At 40.7% G+C, this 16,487-nt stretch overlaps 1 protein-coding gene across 1 annotated transcript in view; it reads right to left on the reverse strand.

The window, feature by feature from the left end:
* RTN1 (reticulon 1) overlaps window positions 1-13,653 on the reverse strand; it is a 274,513-nt gene extending 260,860 nt beyond the window's left edge. Inside the window, exon 1 of the mRNA XM_030811523.1 lies at window positions 13,083-13,653. Coding sequence (XP_030667383.1) covers window positions 13,083-13,323 — 241 coding nt within the window. The 5' untranslated portion in view covers window positions 13,324-13,653. The remainder of the gene's footprint in view (window positions 1-13,082) is intronic.
* Window positions 13,654-16,487: the final 2,834 nt, after the last annotated feature.

The following is a 16,487-nucleotide window of genomic DNA, read 5'->3' on the forward strand; positions in this document are numbered from 1 at the left end:
TAAAAGTGAATTCATTATCCTCACTCCTCTAGCCAGTTCCCCCTCCCACCCTCTATAGCATAACATTCTCCCAGGCATAGGGCACAAAACTGTAGTCGTTTTTGATTTATTCCTCCCCTTGTCCCCAGATAATGTCTGTTAGTCACAAAGTCCTGCTGACTGTTCTTGTGAAGCCTCTCATCTTTCTTCCCATGTACCTCCCTCTTTATTCCCATGGTTACTTATTAAAGGCCCTGAAATTGATGCTACTGGGTTGGCTTTCTTCCAGCAAAACTCGCAGGTTTTAGGATTATCCTCATTGAATTCATCTTCTATTTTACTGTCAGACTAATATTCCTTAACATAGCTCTGTGATATTACTTCCCTTACATATAAGCCTGCAAAGATCCCAGAATCCATAGAAAAGGAGACTAGAGTTCTGAGTAGCCCTCAAGCCCTCCAGAATCTTCCTTCTCCTCATCTGGATAAGCTATGAAACTAGGCTCATCATTGCTCACTTCCTTGTCATCATCCCCTTACTCGGACTGCCTTTCTGCTCACTTCTGCCCTCTTCCAATTCTATCCATCCTTCAAGAGACCAGGTACATTGGAACCCATACAGTCATGAAATTCGTGTCACACATATAGCTTGTACCATCCATCCAAGCAACAAGCTGCATGCTGACCTGAGTTATTCATCTTTGCTTTGTGGGAGTTGGCCATATCTCCCAACTGGATGGTAATATGCCCAGGAGGAAATGGGGAAAGGGTACATGGCTCATGCTCCTCTATTCCCCACGTCTCCTCCAAAATGCCAAGCATGAGCAGGAAAGCCAATAAATCAGTGCTTCTTATAGCTTTAACATGCACCTGGTAGGCTTGCTTCCCTAGGATGAGGTCTGTGGTCACTCCATGTGATGTTGGAACAGGTAGTTTACAGACCATATTTTGAGAAGCCCTGATTTTTTCAGAGTGGATTGAAAAATTCATGCCAAAGGCAGACATGACATTGTTTTTTATTCCTTTGCTTGTGAACTAGATCAGGAATCATTCAAATACACATAATTTTCTGTTGTTCAAGAGTACTTTTTTTAAAAAAAAAAAAGCCAAACATTTGCTATGCATAAAACAAAATTCTAGGAATTTTGGAGAATGTGAGAGTCAACAAATTTTCCAAACTCAGAAAGCAAGAATTTGGTCTATAACAGATTTTACAAAAAATCTCATGCAATAGATGAATTAGAAAAGGCATTTGGGGATTGGACATGGAAATTAGAATGGAGAATTCTTCCAGCTAAAAATTTAATTCATTAAGCAACCCAGGAAACATGGTTTTCCAATGAATAATCTGCCATAAATATAGATAGTGAGGCAGAGAAAGAAGGAAAGGATTGTATGATGCTTTTAGCATTACAAAATTATTTAATGAATTTCCAAAACATTTTAGAATATGTTGAATATTTATGAAACTAGATTCAGTAAAAAATGAAGAAGATAGTTCAGCAAAAAGAATAAAAGAGATACTTGCAGATAACATATTTTATATTTATGTTAATAATCCAAAACTGGATAAAATTATGTAGTTCTTAAGAAGCAAATATGTCACATTATGGAGTTTTCCTGACAAGGGAGAACCAGAGGAGGATTTTTAAAAGTCCACAAGTCTGTGAAGAGCACATTTTAAGTAGTCAATTTGGGGTAACTATGGTTTTTGTGATGGACGCAGTTTCCAGTTTCATTAGTATGTGGTTCATTTTTGAGAAATATGGAATAATTTTAAAATAATGATATGGCTTGACTGTGTCCCCATCCAAATCTCATCTTGAATTCCCACGTGTTGTGGGACAGACCCAGTGGGAGGTAATTGAATCATGGGGCAGGTCTTTCCCTTGCTGTTCTCATGATAGTGATTAAGTCTCATGAGATCTGATGGTATTATAAAGGGGAGTTTCCCTGCCCAATCTCTCTCTTTGCCTACTGCCATCCATGTAAGACATGACTTGCTCCTCCTTGCTTTCCACCATGATTGTGAGGCCTCTCCAGCCATATGGAACTGTAAGTCCATTAAACCTCTTTTTTTTGTAAATTGCCCAGTCTCAGGTATGTCTTTATCAGCAGTGTGAAAGCTGACTAATATAGTAAATTGATACCAGTAAAGTGAGGTGCTGCTGAAAAGATACTGGAAAACATGAAAAGATACTGAAAAGACACAACTTTGGAAGTGGGTAACAGGCAGAGGTTGGAACAGTTTGGGGGACTCAGAAGAAGATAGAAAAATATGGGAAAGTTTGGAACTTCCTAGAGACTTGTTAAACGACTTTGACCAAAAGCCTGATAGCAATATGGACAATAAGGTCCACGATGAGGTGGTCTCAGATGGAAATGTGGAACTTCTTGTGAACTGGAGCAAAGGTAACTCTTGTTATGCTTTAGCAAAGAGACTGGCAACATTTTGCCCTTGCCCTAGAGATTTGTGGAACTTCGAACTTGAGAGAGATGATTTAGGGTATCTGGCAGAAGAAACTTCTAGGCAGCAAAGCATTCAAGATGTGACTAGGGTGCTGTTAAAAGCAGTCAGTTTTATAAGGGAAACAGAACATAAAAGTTCGGAAAATTTGTAGCCTAACAATGTGATAGAAAACCCAATTTTCTGAGGACAAATTCAAGTCAGCAGCAGAGATTTGTATAAGTAACCAGGAGCCAAATGTGAATCCCCAAGACAAAGGGGAAAATGTATCCAGGGCATGTCAGTGGTCTTCACAGTAGCCCCTCCCATCACAGGCCCCAAGGCTTAAGAGAAAATTATTTCATGGTCCTGTGCTGTATGCAGCCTAGGGACTTGGTGCCCTGCTTCTCAGCCACTCCAGCCATGGCTGAAAGGGGACAACAAGCTGAAGCTCTGGCTTCAGAGGGTGCAAGCCCCAAGCCTTGGCAGCTTCCATGTGGTATTGAGCCTTCAAGTTCACAGAAATCAAGAATTGAGGTTTGGGAACCTCCGCCTAGATTTCAGAGGATGTATGCAAGCACCTGGATGTCCAGGCAGAAGTTTGCTGCAGGGGTGGGGCTCTAAGGGAGAACCTCTGCTAGGGCAGTGCAAAAGAGAAATGTAGGGTCAGAGCCCCACACAGGCTCCCTACTGGGGTACCACATAGTGGAGCTGTGAGAAGAGGGCCACTGTCCTTCAGACCCCAGAACAGTAGATCCATCGACAGCTTGCACCATGTGCCTGGCAAAGCCACAGGCACTCAATGCCAGCCTATGAAAGGAGCCAGGAGGGAGGCTGTACCCTGAAAAGCCACAGGGGCAGAGCTTCCCAAGACCACGGGAACCCACCTCCTGCTTCAGTGTGACCTGGATGCCCAAGATCATGGGAACCCACCTCCTGCATCAGTGAGACATGGAGTCAAAGGAGATCATTTTGAAGCTTCAAGATTTGACTGTCCTGCTGGATTTCAGACATGCATGGGTACAGTAGCCCCTTTGTTTTGGCCAATTTCTCCCATTTAGAATTGCTATATTTACCCAATGCCTGTACCCCCACTGTATCTAGGAAGTAGCTAAGTTGCTTTTGATTTTACAGGCTCATAGGCAGAAGAGACATGTCTCAGATGAGACATTGGACTATACAATTTTGAGTTAATACTGAAATGAGTTAAGACTTTGAGGGAATGTTGGGAAGGCATGATTGGTTTTGAAATGTAAGGACATGAGATTTGGGAGGGGCCAGGGGCAGAATGATATGGTTTGGCTGTGTTCCCACCCAAATTTCATCTTGAATTCCCACGTGTTATAGGAGGAACCCGGCAGGAGGTAATTGAATTATGGGGCAGGTCTTTCCCATGCTGTTCTCATGATAGTGAATAAGTCTCACAAGATCTGATGGCATTACAAGGGGGATTTTCCCTGCCCAATCTTTCTCTTTGCCTGCTTCCATCCATGTAAGACATGACTTGCTCCTCCTTGCCTTCTGCCATGATTGTGAGGCCTCTCCAACCATATGGAACTGTAGGTTGATTAAACCTTTTTCTTTGTAAATTGCCCAATCTCATGTATCTCTTTATCAGCAGTGTGAAAAAGGACTAATACAAGTAATAATGTAACAATAACAATGTCAAGTTAGGGGCACTATTGTCTTTTAAGAAGATATAAACATCTTAGTGTAACTAATGACTTCCTTCCTGCTTTTCCCCCATTAAAATGGCAACCTGGCTTTTGCTTGAACATCCTAACTGGGAGAGAATCTGTCTTTTCTGATCAGTTCTAATTATGAGAACATTTTCTTTCATTCAGAAGAAATCTACTTATCCAAATCACTAGTCCTAATTTTGCTCTGTGAAATCAGCTGGGTCAAGTCTTCTTCCTTTGCTTCATGAAAGTTCTTCCAGTATTTAACATTCAGATCTTCATTCTTTTCTTTTGGATAAAAATTCTTAATTTCTTTAACTATCTCTCAAATGGCATGTTTTCCAAAAGCCTCCCAATTGCCCTGCTCTCACAGTATCATAGCTCGTCAGTGTCTCTCAAAACATGGCACCTACCCTTTAGTATGAGACTCCAAATTTGGCCTGCCTAGAACAGAATCTAGGGGAGCTATTACCTCGTATAATGTGCACCTGAGACTTTCTATTAATACTATCTGAAATTACATAAGATAGTTTAGTAATTTCACCATACCACTAGCTCATATTTAGCTAATTACAAAATTCCCAACCCCCGCCATGAACTATTTTAAGTTGTATCTCCTACGTTCTATACATACTAAATAGAATTTTCAGAACTTATAGTCAAGATTTTACATTTATAATGTTACAGTTCTTCCCTCCCCCTAAAAGCCCCTAGGCAGAATCCTAAGCCATTATGTCCCTTCCTAAAGAGATCCATTAGCGTCTGGTTTACTGTAACTCCCAGGATCTGTCATGGTTCATTGTGGTGTCAGTAATCATCTAGGTGACTGTTTCACTCCTATTTTCACCTTTCTTCTGGACTCCTCCAATGACCTTGTCATCCGCTCCATCTCAGTTTTCCACTCCTTCTCAATAATAGTACCCCTCCTACTATCTACCTCAAACACCCTAGCTACCAAATCATCATCTCTTATCCTTTCATCTCCCTTACTCTAGTACCATTACTCCAGCAACCCTGCCAGCATATACAATCCACTGCTTATGTCATCTTTTTACTATGCTTCATTCCTCCTCAGCAGATTCCATGACCAAGCATCTATATACTGCCTTGCATACATCCTCAAATCCATTGCCCACCTGTTCCTACTGGGATCACTGGAAAACAAAAACCAATCCAACTAACCCTGCACTCTAAACCAAAAACAAGATAACATATACAGTGATTGGTCTCACTTTAAGCTCTAAGTGAGCCCCAAGGGCTACTCAGTATTCCCTCAGTTTGCCCTAGTCCTTTCACTCTCTCATTTTCCTAAATGACAATTTTATACCTTCTCCCCTCTTCTCAAACTTCCAACAATTCCACTCTTGCCCTCACTCTGTTGACCCTGCTTCCTATTTCATTGATAAAATAGAAGCAGTTAACGGAAGACTTCCACCTGTTCTCAGCCCCATACCCACCCACTCCCTGCATGTGTGCCCTCTCCTCTGTCTTTCCTCCATTACATCCATGAACTGTCCTCACCGTTATCCAATATCAGCCCTTGTCTGTGTGCTGGATCCATCCCTGCTTACTCATTCAGAGACACAGTTTCAGGAAATGCCCCCACCTCCCGCAACACCAATCTTTCCCTGACTACTGTATCATTTACATCATCTTGCAAATATGCCTTAATATTCCCCATAGTAAAAAAAATACTTTCCCTTCTTTTCCATCTCAATCTCCATATAGTTACCTCTTATTCAGTTTCCTTTATAACAGAACTCCCCCAAAGAGTCATGTCTACAAATACCATCTCTTATTTTCTCCCCTCTCATTTGCTCTAAAACCATTTCAACCGAGATGTTTTTCCCAGCACTTTGAATGACTTTCTCATTGTCAAATCCAGTGGCTGACTCTCAGTCTCTATCTTAACCACAAGCAGCATTTGACAGAATCAATCATTCTATTCCTCTTGACATATATTTATCTTTTCTTCTGGAGTCTCTTTCAGTTTTCCTACTTTGTTGCTCACTTTTACTCAGTTTTCTTTGAAAGACCTCTGAATATTTGAGTGACCCAGGACTCCTTGACCTCATCACTGTCAACACTCACTCCCTTGGTGATCTCATCTCTACACCAACAACTCCCAATGTATATAAGCAGATCAGATCACTCCCCAGCCCCACTCTACACTGCTTACTTGACATCTCCACCTGGACACCAAACAGACATTCAAAAATTAACATTTGTAAAACCAAACTCCTGGTTTTTCCCTAAAACTTTCTCTTCTTAAAGTCTTCCCAACCCCAGCTAATAACAACTCCATTCTTGTGTTTACTCAGGCCAAAAATCATGGCATGTCCCTTGTGTTCTTTCTAACACATTATATACATTCAGAATATATCTAGAATCCAACCACTTTTCACCTCTTCCAATGCTGTTACTCTGGTGCAAGCCACCATGATTTCTTTCTCAGATTATTGCAGTGGGCTACTAGTAGGTCATTCTTGCTCCACACCAACCACCACCACCCCCATGTTAGATTCTCAATGCAGTGACTAGAGTGAGTCATTAAACTTAAAACTGAACTCTAAATATGTTCCTTCTCTATTTAACACCTCTCCCATTCCTGTGGCTCTCATCACACTCAGAGTAATATTTAAAGCTGTTACAATGGTCTACAGGAACTAATCTATCCACTCCTCTCTACCGCTGACCCTTTGCTCATCCTCTATCATTCTCCCCTTGCTTACTCCACCTCACTGCTCTTCCTGTGGTTCCTTCAATGTGCTAGGCACACTCCCACCCAGGGCCTTTGTAAAGGATATTTCCTCTGCCCAAAATGTTCTTCTCTCAGACATCTGCAAGGCTGTTCTGTCACTTCCTTCTAGTCTCTGCTTTAAAGATACCTTATCAAAGAGGTCTTATTTGACTGTCCCTCTCATTCCCACTACTCTGTTTTGACCTTTTTCATAATACTTATCATCCCTTGATATAGATGTTCTGGTCTCTGTTGCCCTTCCTTACTCTCTCCCCTTGCCCCCACCAAGAAAAAAAAAGTATACTTTATGGATGAGAGGCTTTTATCTGTCCTTTTCTGTACTATAATCCTCAGTGCTTAGACAAAGCTTGACTTATAGCAAGAGTTCAATAAACAGTAGTATAATCATAAGTAATGCTCTCTTGCTGAAACTAATTACAATGGTTACCTTTGGAGAGGGGCAATGGATTGTTGAAAGGTAAGGTGTGAAGACTTCCTTTTCTCTGCTTACCCTTTTATACCTTTTAGATTTTAACACCATGTGTATGTATTTTCTACCCACCCCCAATTTTTAAATTGGGACAAAAATAATTTTAATAAACAGATTTATCTTGTTGCTTTTGAATAAACATTAAAATCAAGATTCTTTTTCATCACAATGCTACCCTGTAGCATATCAGCCATCCTTTGAAATTTTGTGCAGTTTATAAATTAAAGAGCATGCTTTCTATATCTTTATGTAAGTTGAGTGTTTTGTAGAGTTCCTAGACATACGAAGGGCTACATACATGTTGGTAATTCAAAATCTGAAAAAGAGGGAAATAATGTTGTACAGGCATTATTTTTTAGTGAACCAGAGGGAATTTCTGAACAATATATTCATTCTTTTCTAAGGGTCTACGAATATTTAGCATAATAACACATTCTTAGATTCTACCACCAGTCAGTGTCAAATATATTGGTTTATAAGTTTTAAGACTCCACCATTTTCCCCTTTTTGAAAATCACTTATCAATTTCAGCTTTTCTAGCCCTAGTCTTATTCTCCAAAGATACTGGGAATGAATTTAAAGCTGCCCAGCACACTCATTCAATTCCATGAGATGTAAGGTAGTTGGATGTGAAGAACTGATCTCATCAAAGTAGTAATACAAGATTTTACCTTCTGTTTACTTATCCTGGGATCCCAGTATCTTTTTCTGTATGTTTCAATTTTCCAATTTAAGAATCACTGTCCATTTTAAATTAGGGAGCTCAAATAAGAATTGAGAAGCCCTTCCCTCCCTTTTCTCATACCCTATCGCTACAGCATCTTCCACAAACAGTGGGCCTCTCTGGCTCACACTCTTCTCACTGTTCTCTTTGCCTTCAAATATTATTTAACCAAACAAAACTGGTTGTCTTTCATTTTTGGACCATGTTCTTTACAATGACTTTAGCGCAGAGCATTCCTATGTAGATACATTTGTCTCTTGAAATGTCTTTTGTTTTCACTGCCCTCTAAATTTTCCAGCATCGTTTTCAAAACTCCCTTAGTCACCACTGAAATAATCTAATTGTTGAATAAAATCACAACTAACTAATCCCAAGATCTTGATGTAACATTTAGCCAGTTATTTCTTTGAAGATGCAGAGAATGAGATAGATAGAAATAAACGGAGAGAAAGATTTTGTTTTTCACAGCTAGACAAAAAGACAGATTTTGTCTTTCACAGTCTGAGCAAGCTGTGCTCATATTTACTTATCCTGCGTTGATCTCAGAAAACTAACTCATACCCTTGTGCCCATGGGGTTAGATTATTATAATTCCCTTCTAGTCAAGCTTCCAGTAATAACTTGGGAATGAAGAAAATGAAAAATAACACAAAAGGAACTATTTGGCTAAATTAAATACTGTGAATCAGAAAGGTGCACATGTTTTAGGAAGTCATGACCGACCTGTGTTTACCACAGATCCTTACACAAAGGAGGCATTTAACATAAGTCTACTAAGTTGAATTGAACCGCAATGGTTTCTCACTTTACAAAAGATAATAAAAGCTTTCTGTAATCCTTGCAATCCATGCTCCCAGGGATAGACAATAAAATGGGCAAGATAACCAACAATGCTTCTCTTAACCCTCAGAATCAGAAGTAAAAAAGAGATAGAGAGAGGAGAGCCTATGAGCAGGGCAATGAGCAGGGTGGTTTTCTTGGAACAGTAAGTTCATGAAGGGAAAGTTAAGCTGAAAGCCTTTATAATATTTATCAATGTATTTTAAAAGCATGTAAGCATCTCTAAATTTTAATTTAACCTAATTTGAATTCCCTATATTAAAGAACATATATTGTACTTACTTCCAGAAATGGTATTAATTGTATCCAGAGGATATGCCCAGAGAAATAAACTGCATTAGTTTTCCAAACTCTTTTATTCATCTTATATGTTTCTTTAGAGATAGTAATAGCAAAGCGTAATGTTCCTTACCATTTCAATAGAACTGCAGCTTTCTCAAAAGAAAGAAGATTGAAATTTATACCTTCTGAAGGAGATTACCTGGAAATGACTCCAAATAAAAAATGTCCACACATCTGTCAAACACATCCAAAAGTGAAGACAGTTAATCTAGCCTCCAAATGGAATTTAGAAGATGACTGGTAATGTGTTATAGTTCTTTAGATTTGTTATATTAAATAGAATAAACAAAGGTTATATAAAACCTCTGAAAGTTATTTAAATCATGATAGACTGAGAATAGTTTTTCCAATACAGCATCACATTTAGCATTTGAAAAATGCGGACATATAAACAATATGGTCCATGTAAAGTAAATTGGAAAATGTTTTTTGTAATTATCTTGAAATTTAAGTCAAATTATCTATAAATTGATATCACTGCAGCAAATCATAGTGGACTGATTTTTCCTGACCATTCTCCATCATGTTCTTGATTTTGCTTTCCATATGTTAAGCAGTCGATGAGTTAATTTCCAAAGCAGGCAATGAGTTAACTTCTATTTCATTTTGTTCAGATGTTCTATTTAAAATTCTTTCTTTAAACAAAGGACCATTCTTTTTTCCTTTTGTTATTGTATGCTCCTTTTGAATAGTTTCCAGGAATAAAATAACTGATCATGAAAAAACAAAACAGTTGCTCTTAACATTCTTTGTATAAAGTTATTAGATGATGGCACTTTTATGATTAACAACGTTAACATGTTGTAGCCTACCTACGGTGTAGTAAATGTTCCCTTGTCAACACATATAATTTCACATGTCCATTATCAATTTAGACATGAAGTTGTAACTTTAGAAGACAGTGTTATTTTGATGAGACTATTTCCACGCCACAAAAGGGACAGAAGCAATGAGAATACCTGAAAATAGAGGATTGATGGAGTTTTATGGTGTAGTTTTAATGATGTTTAAACATATATTCATTCCAGGACACTGCTGAGAAATATTTTTGGAAATGTTACTGGGAGAATTTTAATTACCATCAATGTATAAAAATAAATAACAGAATATCTGTCCAGATGGCATGATTGGTGATGTTTTTCAGAAAAACAGTTATTAAAACATCAATATCTGTCTTATATTTCCATCTAAAGAAGAAACAAAATCTGTTTACAGTGCATCACACTCAAAGTCGAAGTTACTTCTTAGTTTGAGTTGAGTCCCAAAAAGCACCACTCTTTTAAAAAAATAAAGCACTCTTCTGCCATGTGGGGACACAGTGAAAAGACAGCTGTGTGTGGACCAGGAAGCAGACCCTCACCAGACACCAAATCTACCTTGATCTTAAGATTTCTCAGCTTCTAGCACTGTGAGAAAATAAATTTCTGTTTATAAGCCAAAAAAAAGTAAATTAAGAAATACAGTGTAAAGTAGTGTGCTTAATAGGTGTCTCTGATACAACTGAGGGCTCACCTGCTAACTTTGCTTATAGCAACAGAACTGCCAAAATAACACACCAGGAAGCTGGACAAGATTTCTTTGGAATTTTAAGATCTAGTTATTTATTTATACAGCATTTCTGGCATTTGAGTCTCTAATGGCAGCACATCCAGTCTACTTAATAAGAAACATAGAGATTTAAGACATGAACCAATCAACAACTATATCAGAAATTCCTTCAAGCCACAATCATAAACAAAAAATTTCTATATAAATATGCAAAATATATGTTCCTTCCATCTTCCTTCATTCTTCTCCCATCCAAACGTAGTATCATGTTTGATTTTATTACTATATTTGTTGCCTGGGATAGAAAACCCCAAACACATTCAACAAAGCAAGGTATTTCTATAATATTAATACTAAAAATGCAAAATGCATTGTTATTTACTACAGCCACCTTTCTGTAACAATGCACTGTACATTTTGAAATTGCTAAAAGAGTAAATTTTAAATGCTTTTACCACAAAAAAAAGTACATGAGATGATGGATTTGTTAGCTAATCATTTGATAATGCAGACATATATCAAAACATCACACTGTACCCCACAAATATATATTCTAAGCATTTCCTATATAATAACTTTTGTGGATATGTTACTGAACATGGGGCACTCAGCTTCCTTTTTCTGGTTCACATAATCTTGGTGGCACTAATAGGAGGTGGATAATGTTTCATAAGGAAACAATTTACTTTGATTACAGTGGATAAAGATTCTGAACTATGAGCAGTCTATCCTCAACAAAGAATGGTAAAGACAAAAACTACCTTCCTTTGTCTATTATCATTTGCCATCTTCTTTTGCAATTATAAAGAGTTTTGTTTTCACTTGGATGCAGAAGTTGAAAGAGAGACTGAGCAGCCGTTCTTAGATTTAAATCCTCCACCACCCCTAGGGATAAAATAATTCATATATAACCATTGGCGTTTGGCGTTGGGGCTTTTGAGTACTTTTCTTTCTTTCTTTTTCCTTTTTCTTATATAGGGTCTCCACTTTTTCTCTTCCTTTCAGGATATTGACAATTTTTATTCAACGCATTCTCCAAACCTCTTTTCCCCAGCTCAGATCTTCTGTACCAGGGCAGTTAATTATGATTACCTTAGGCATTCCACATAACCCTTAAGAGAAGCTTACAAAAAGGGGTTTCTTTAAATCAACCACCAAGAGCACACACACCAGTCCCACTCCCCTTCCCCTCCTCTGGGAGCACCCACCACCCCATGCCTTCTAGCTCTACATTGCCAAAACTACACAACTCCCACTCCAACATAGCAAAGCTTTCTCAGGAAAGAGCACTACATAGCATCCCCTTTCCTCTCCCTGGAAACAGCGTTAACCAGGCCGGCAGCCTCAAAGTGCGCTTCCTGGATCCTTTGACCAGGATGCGCCAGGGGCCTGGGCTCCCGCTGGACACTGGCGCGCTCAGACTTTGAATAGGGCGTCAGGCGAAGAAAGGCCAAACTCAGGGCAATTTCCGGGCGGGGGGAGGGGGCGGCTTAGACTGCAAGTAAACTGTACCACGTCCACTCACCACCACCCGAGCCCTCCAACCCACAGCCAGGCCCGCCGCACTTAGGACTTCCAAGTTTCAATGCTCCCTGCAAGGTGGGGCCATCCGGGCAGCGGCGAAATACAGGTTTTGGGCGGGGGCAGCCACAGCACCCAACCCTCTTGCAAAGCTGTGCCTCCCGAATTAGGGACAAACTCCCTGGGATTTGTTTTCTGCGGGGGAGAAGGCGGAGGGATGTGGAGGGAGTAGGATGTGGTGGCGATTCGTGGAGGGCAAGGGTAACGGGCAGTTACAGCCACATCTCTGCCCTGGACAAAGCCGGATCCAGGGGCCGCGGGCCTGCCGGCCGCTGGGTTGTCAGCATCTCCTGTAGCCGGCGCGCACACTAAGCGCAAACACGCCCCCCAAAATCCCCACAACCTGTCAAACGGGCCCTACAGCTCGGAGCCCTCTGGCAGGAGGGAGAAACTTGTACCCAGACTCGCCAGCAGCCACAAAGCAGCCACAATGCTGCGGTTTGCCGATGAGAACAATTTTTAAAACGGAAATAATCATGATAATGAAATAAAAGGATCAAAAGCATCTTGACTTGTTCTGAGCCTTTGGGAAAAATAAAATTGTTTTCTACCAGCCCGCGAATATTCCTAGTCGCCCGTGGCGACGCGGGGGTGGAGATGGCGCTCAAGGCAGAAAGCGCGAGGCAGGTGCCCAGGAGAGCCGCGCAGAAGGGGACTGACTTGGGGGGCCCGGGTCCCCGACGCCATTTGAGGGGAAGCGGCGCCCGCCTTACCTGTAGATGCAGTTTCCATGGCAACGGGCGACTGCCGGGCTGGGCTCGAGCCGGCTTCTCGCGACGCCGCTTCCCGGGCCCTGGCGCCCAACCCCGGGCTGGGCTCCCCGGCCTGCGGCGCCGGCGTGGCCCCTTTCGGCGTCACCGCTTCGTCCTCCCCCTCCCCCCGGTCCCTGAGCCACTGGGACCCGGGGCCGGCCAGCGGCAGCAGCTTGTCCTGCGGATCCCCCGGCGCGGCCATGGCTGGCGGTCCCCCGGCGCGGCGACGGCGGCTTGGCTGGGCCGAGGCTCGGTGGCTGCGCGGGCGCTCCCTGCTGCTGTCCCCGGAGGGACTCGGCGCTCGGGGAGGCTGCGGTGTCTCAGCGTCGCCGCCGCCTCTGCTGCAACTCCGCCGAGCCGCTGCCTGCCGCTCTTCCCGCTTCAGCTCCTCCTTCTCCCCCCTCCTCTTCCTCCGGCCCCGCCGCGCCCGCCGCCTGCGCTCCTCCTCCTACTCCACTCGTTGCTGCCGCCGCTGCTTCGCTACTCCCAAGCCTGTTATTACGCAGGTGAAAATGGCCTGCTTGGTCCGGGTCCTCCTGGGCACGTCAGCCCCCAACCTGCAAATGGCAGGCCCCGGTTAGGGTATGTGCCAAATCCACTAGAATCTTCCTCTCGTTTGGGGAAGAATAAAAAGGAAGAACCAGCAAGTAGCAGCAGCCACCAGCAGCGTCGCCTTCCCAACTCAGAAAGTTAAGCCCCGACTGGTGTCCTGGGTCCCGAGGCAAAGAGGGAAAGCTACAGAACTCAGGGCCACAGTTCTGAGAGTGACCAGTATGAGTTGTGGAGGGCACACAGGTCTGAACGGGGAAGGGGTGGAGATGGGTTCTGATGGCAGATGGAGACCAGGGAAGCTGCAACCCCGAGGTTAAATCCTGCGTTTCCAGAATGGGCCTGAAAATAGTGGAGTAAAGAAATGAGTTATCAGGACAGCCTCCAAAAGAAGCTTAACAGATCTCACCGTGACCAGCCCTGAGGGCAAACAGGATATCAATAGGCAAGGACAAAAGCTGTACGTTTGCTTTCAGAAACACTGAGCCAAGGCCATCCTAATCATAAGCTGTCTGTGCAGTCTGTTGTATTTCAGAAGTTGGACATTCCATGAAGCTTGCATCTTTTTCCTTACAGTTCACTGTGATAAAATGGAAGATAGCAAATAAACCCAAACTCAGAGGAGGAAAGTGACTTGCCTTATCATGTGTTATGCCCATACGAAGACCCATCTTTTCAAATGTCTTGTGTTTTATTGGTTCCCAAGTTGTTTATATAATAAAATAATGTGCCTTTAAAAACTAAGATTCACCGCAACACACAGGGTGAAGGAATAGGTTTTTCTGCTGTTTCTTCTCTAGGAAAGGTGGGCGCAGACGGTACAGCACACACTGTGAGACTCTAGGCCACCATGCGCATCTTGAGGATTTCATACCTGTCCATTGGTATATTCAAAGGCCAACTTCAGGACCATTCAGGTGCTCCTCAGTAATGCTAACATGAAAAAGCCCAGGGTCTGCCTAGTCTTTTGTTCTGCTAGTGCACTAATGTTCAAAAGATGACAACAAATTAGAGAAAAATCATTCACTAAACAATAAATATGGCCTCCTAAAGCCAGATATTCCTGGAAATCTGATGGTCACCAAAATTTTACATTTTTGATATACTAAAATTTATGTCTCATGATGGAAATATTCACTATCCAGATTGTGGTTATAGCTTCACAGGTGCAAACATATGTCAAAACTTATTGTTTACTGTAAATATGAACAATTTAATGTGTCAGTTATACCTCAATAAATCTATAAAAATAATCTCATCCAAAAACAACAAAATAATTGGTTATCATGAATCATAATGATTTTTAAATATCTTTCCATGGGAAAACAAGAGCGTATTTAAAAAACCGTTATGTTGAAAAGCTTATTCCACTGCTGTCTTTCCATGGAGCTTAATCCTGTCTTGTAATTAGAGGGCACTTGTAAGCTTTTTTCAAATCTATTACTTAGTATTCCCTAAAGCATCAGAAATACTAGATGGGAATTTCTCATGGTTTTATTACTGATAACAAGACAAGAACACAGACAATTCTAATGATATAACCTTAAAGTGATTATTGATGAATACTAATATTTGAGAATTGCTATGCAAAGGAGTTACATACAAAATAATATGAAGTATATTCTTTTGTTTCTCTGAGAAACATAAATGAAAGTCATCATTAAAAAACTGGGAGACCTAAGCAAGCCTCTGTGTTTCCTTATGATTAATAGATAGGAAGTTTGGGGATATGATTCTAATTATTTGTCATATTTCTTTCATACTATTCAATACTCTCATTGAGAATGTGTGAAGGAAATAGCCAGCTAAATCTATTTAGAGTGTAGTTGTTAAAGGAAATTGAACATTATTGACAGTTTCATTTTGATAAAGTATTCTATTTTACACTGCTGAAAAGAGATGAGCACCAGATTTCAGTGTTAGCAATTTTCATTACTAACTTTCCTTATTAGACTCCACCTTTGGATGTATACAAATTATCCATTTGGGGGAAGAAATTTTCAGGTTTATGCTATGAGTTGAAATGATTCATGTTTATTAATATTTATTTTGCACCGCTCTGAACTGACAAAGCTTGACTAATTTGAAGATTTATGGGCAAAACACACAGTTGGCAATGGGATTCTGGGGCTTACATAGTTGCTCTAAGTTATGAATTACTCTAAAATGCTTTTCAGACACAGAGAAAATAGGATTGTCACTTTTAAAAGGTTCTTAGCAAGGAGAGTTGAGACAAAAGAACTGTCAGGTTTTGTTTTCAGCTTTTGTTTTTTGGAAAAGAAGTTTTATTCATTATTTGAAAAGAAGGAATGAGGAGCATTTATTTAGCACTAGCTTCTTAACTTAGTCCAAACCATATATCATGGGGAAACAGGGTGTGGGGACATGCAGGAAGAGCGCCACAAGTAACAAGCTTTAACCAAGATGAAATTCTTTCCAGCCTCAATATTAAAGTTACCTAACATCTCTACATCCCAGGTTCCTCAACTGTAACCTGGAGATTTTTTTTTAAATTTTTGTGGGTGGGTACATAGTAGATGTATATATTTATGGGGTATATGAGATATTTTAATACAGGCATACAATGGATAATAATCATATCATGGTAAATAAGGTATCCATCACCTCAAGCATTTATCCTTTCTTTGTGTTACAAACAATCCGATTATAATCTTTTTGTTGTTTTGAAATATAAAATAAATTATTGTTGACTGTAGGCGCCCTGTTGTGCTAGTGAATACTAGATCTTAATTCACTCGTATCTAACTATATTTTTATATCTACCATTAACTGTCCCACCTCCGTGCGCCTCAGGCC

This window comes from Nomascus leucogenys, chromosome 1a (assembly GCF_006542625.1).
Source record: "Nomascus leucogenys isolate Asia chromosome 1a, Asia_NLE_v1, whole genome shotgun sequence".
In the NCBI taxonomy this organism is placed as follows: Eukaryota; Metazoa; Chordata; class Mammalia; order Primates; family Hylobatidae; genus Nomascus; species Nomascus leucogenys.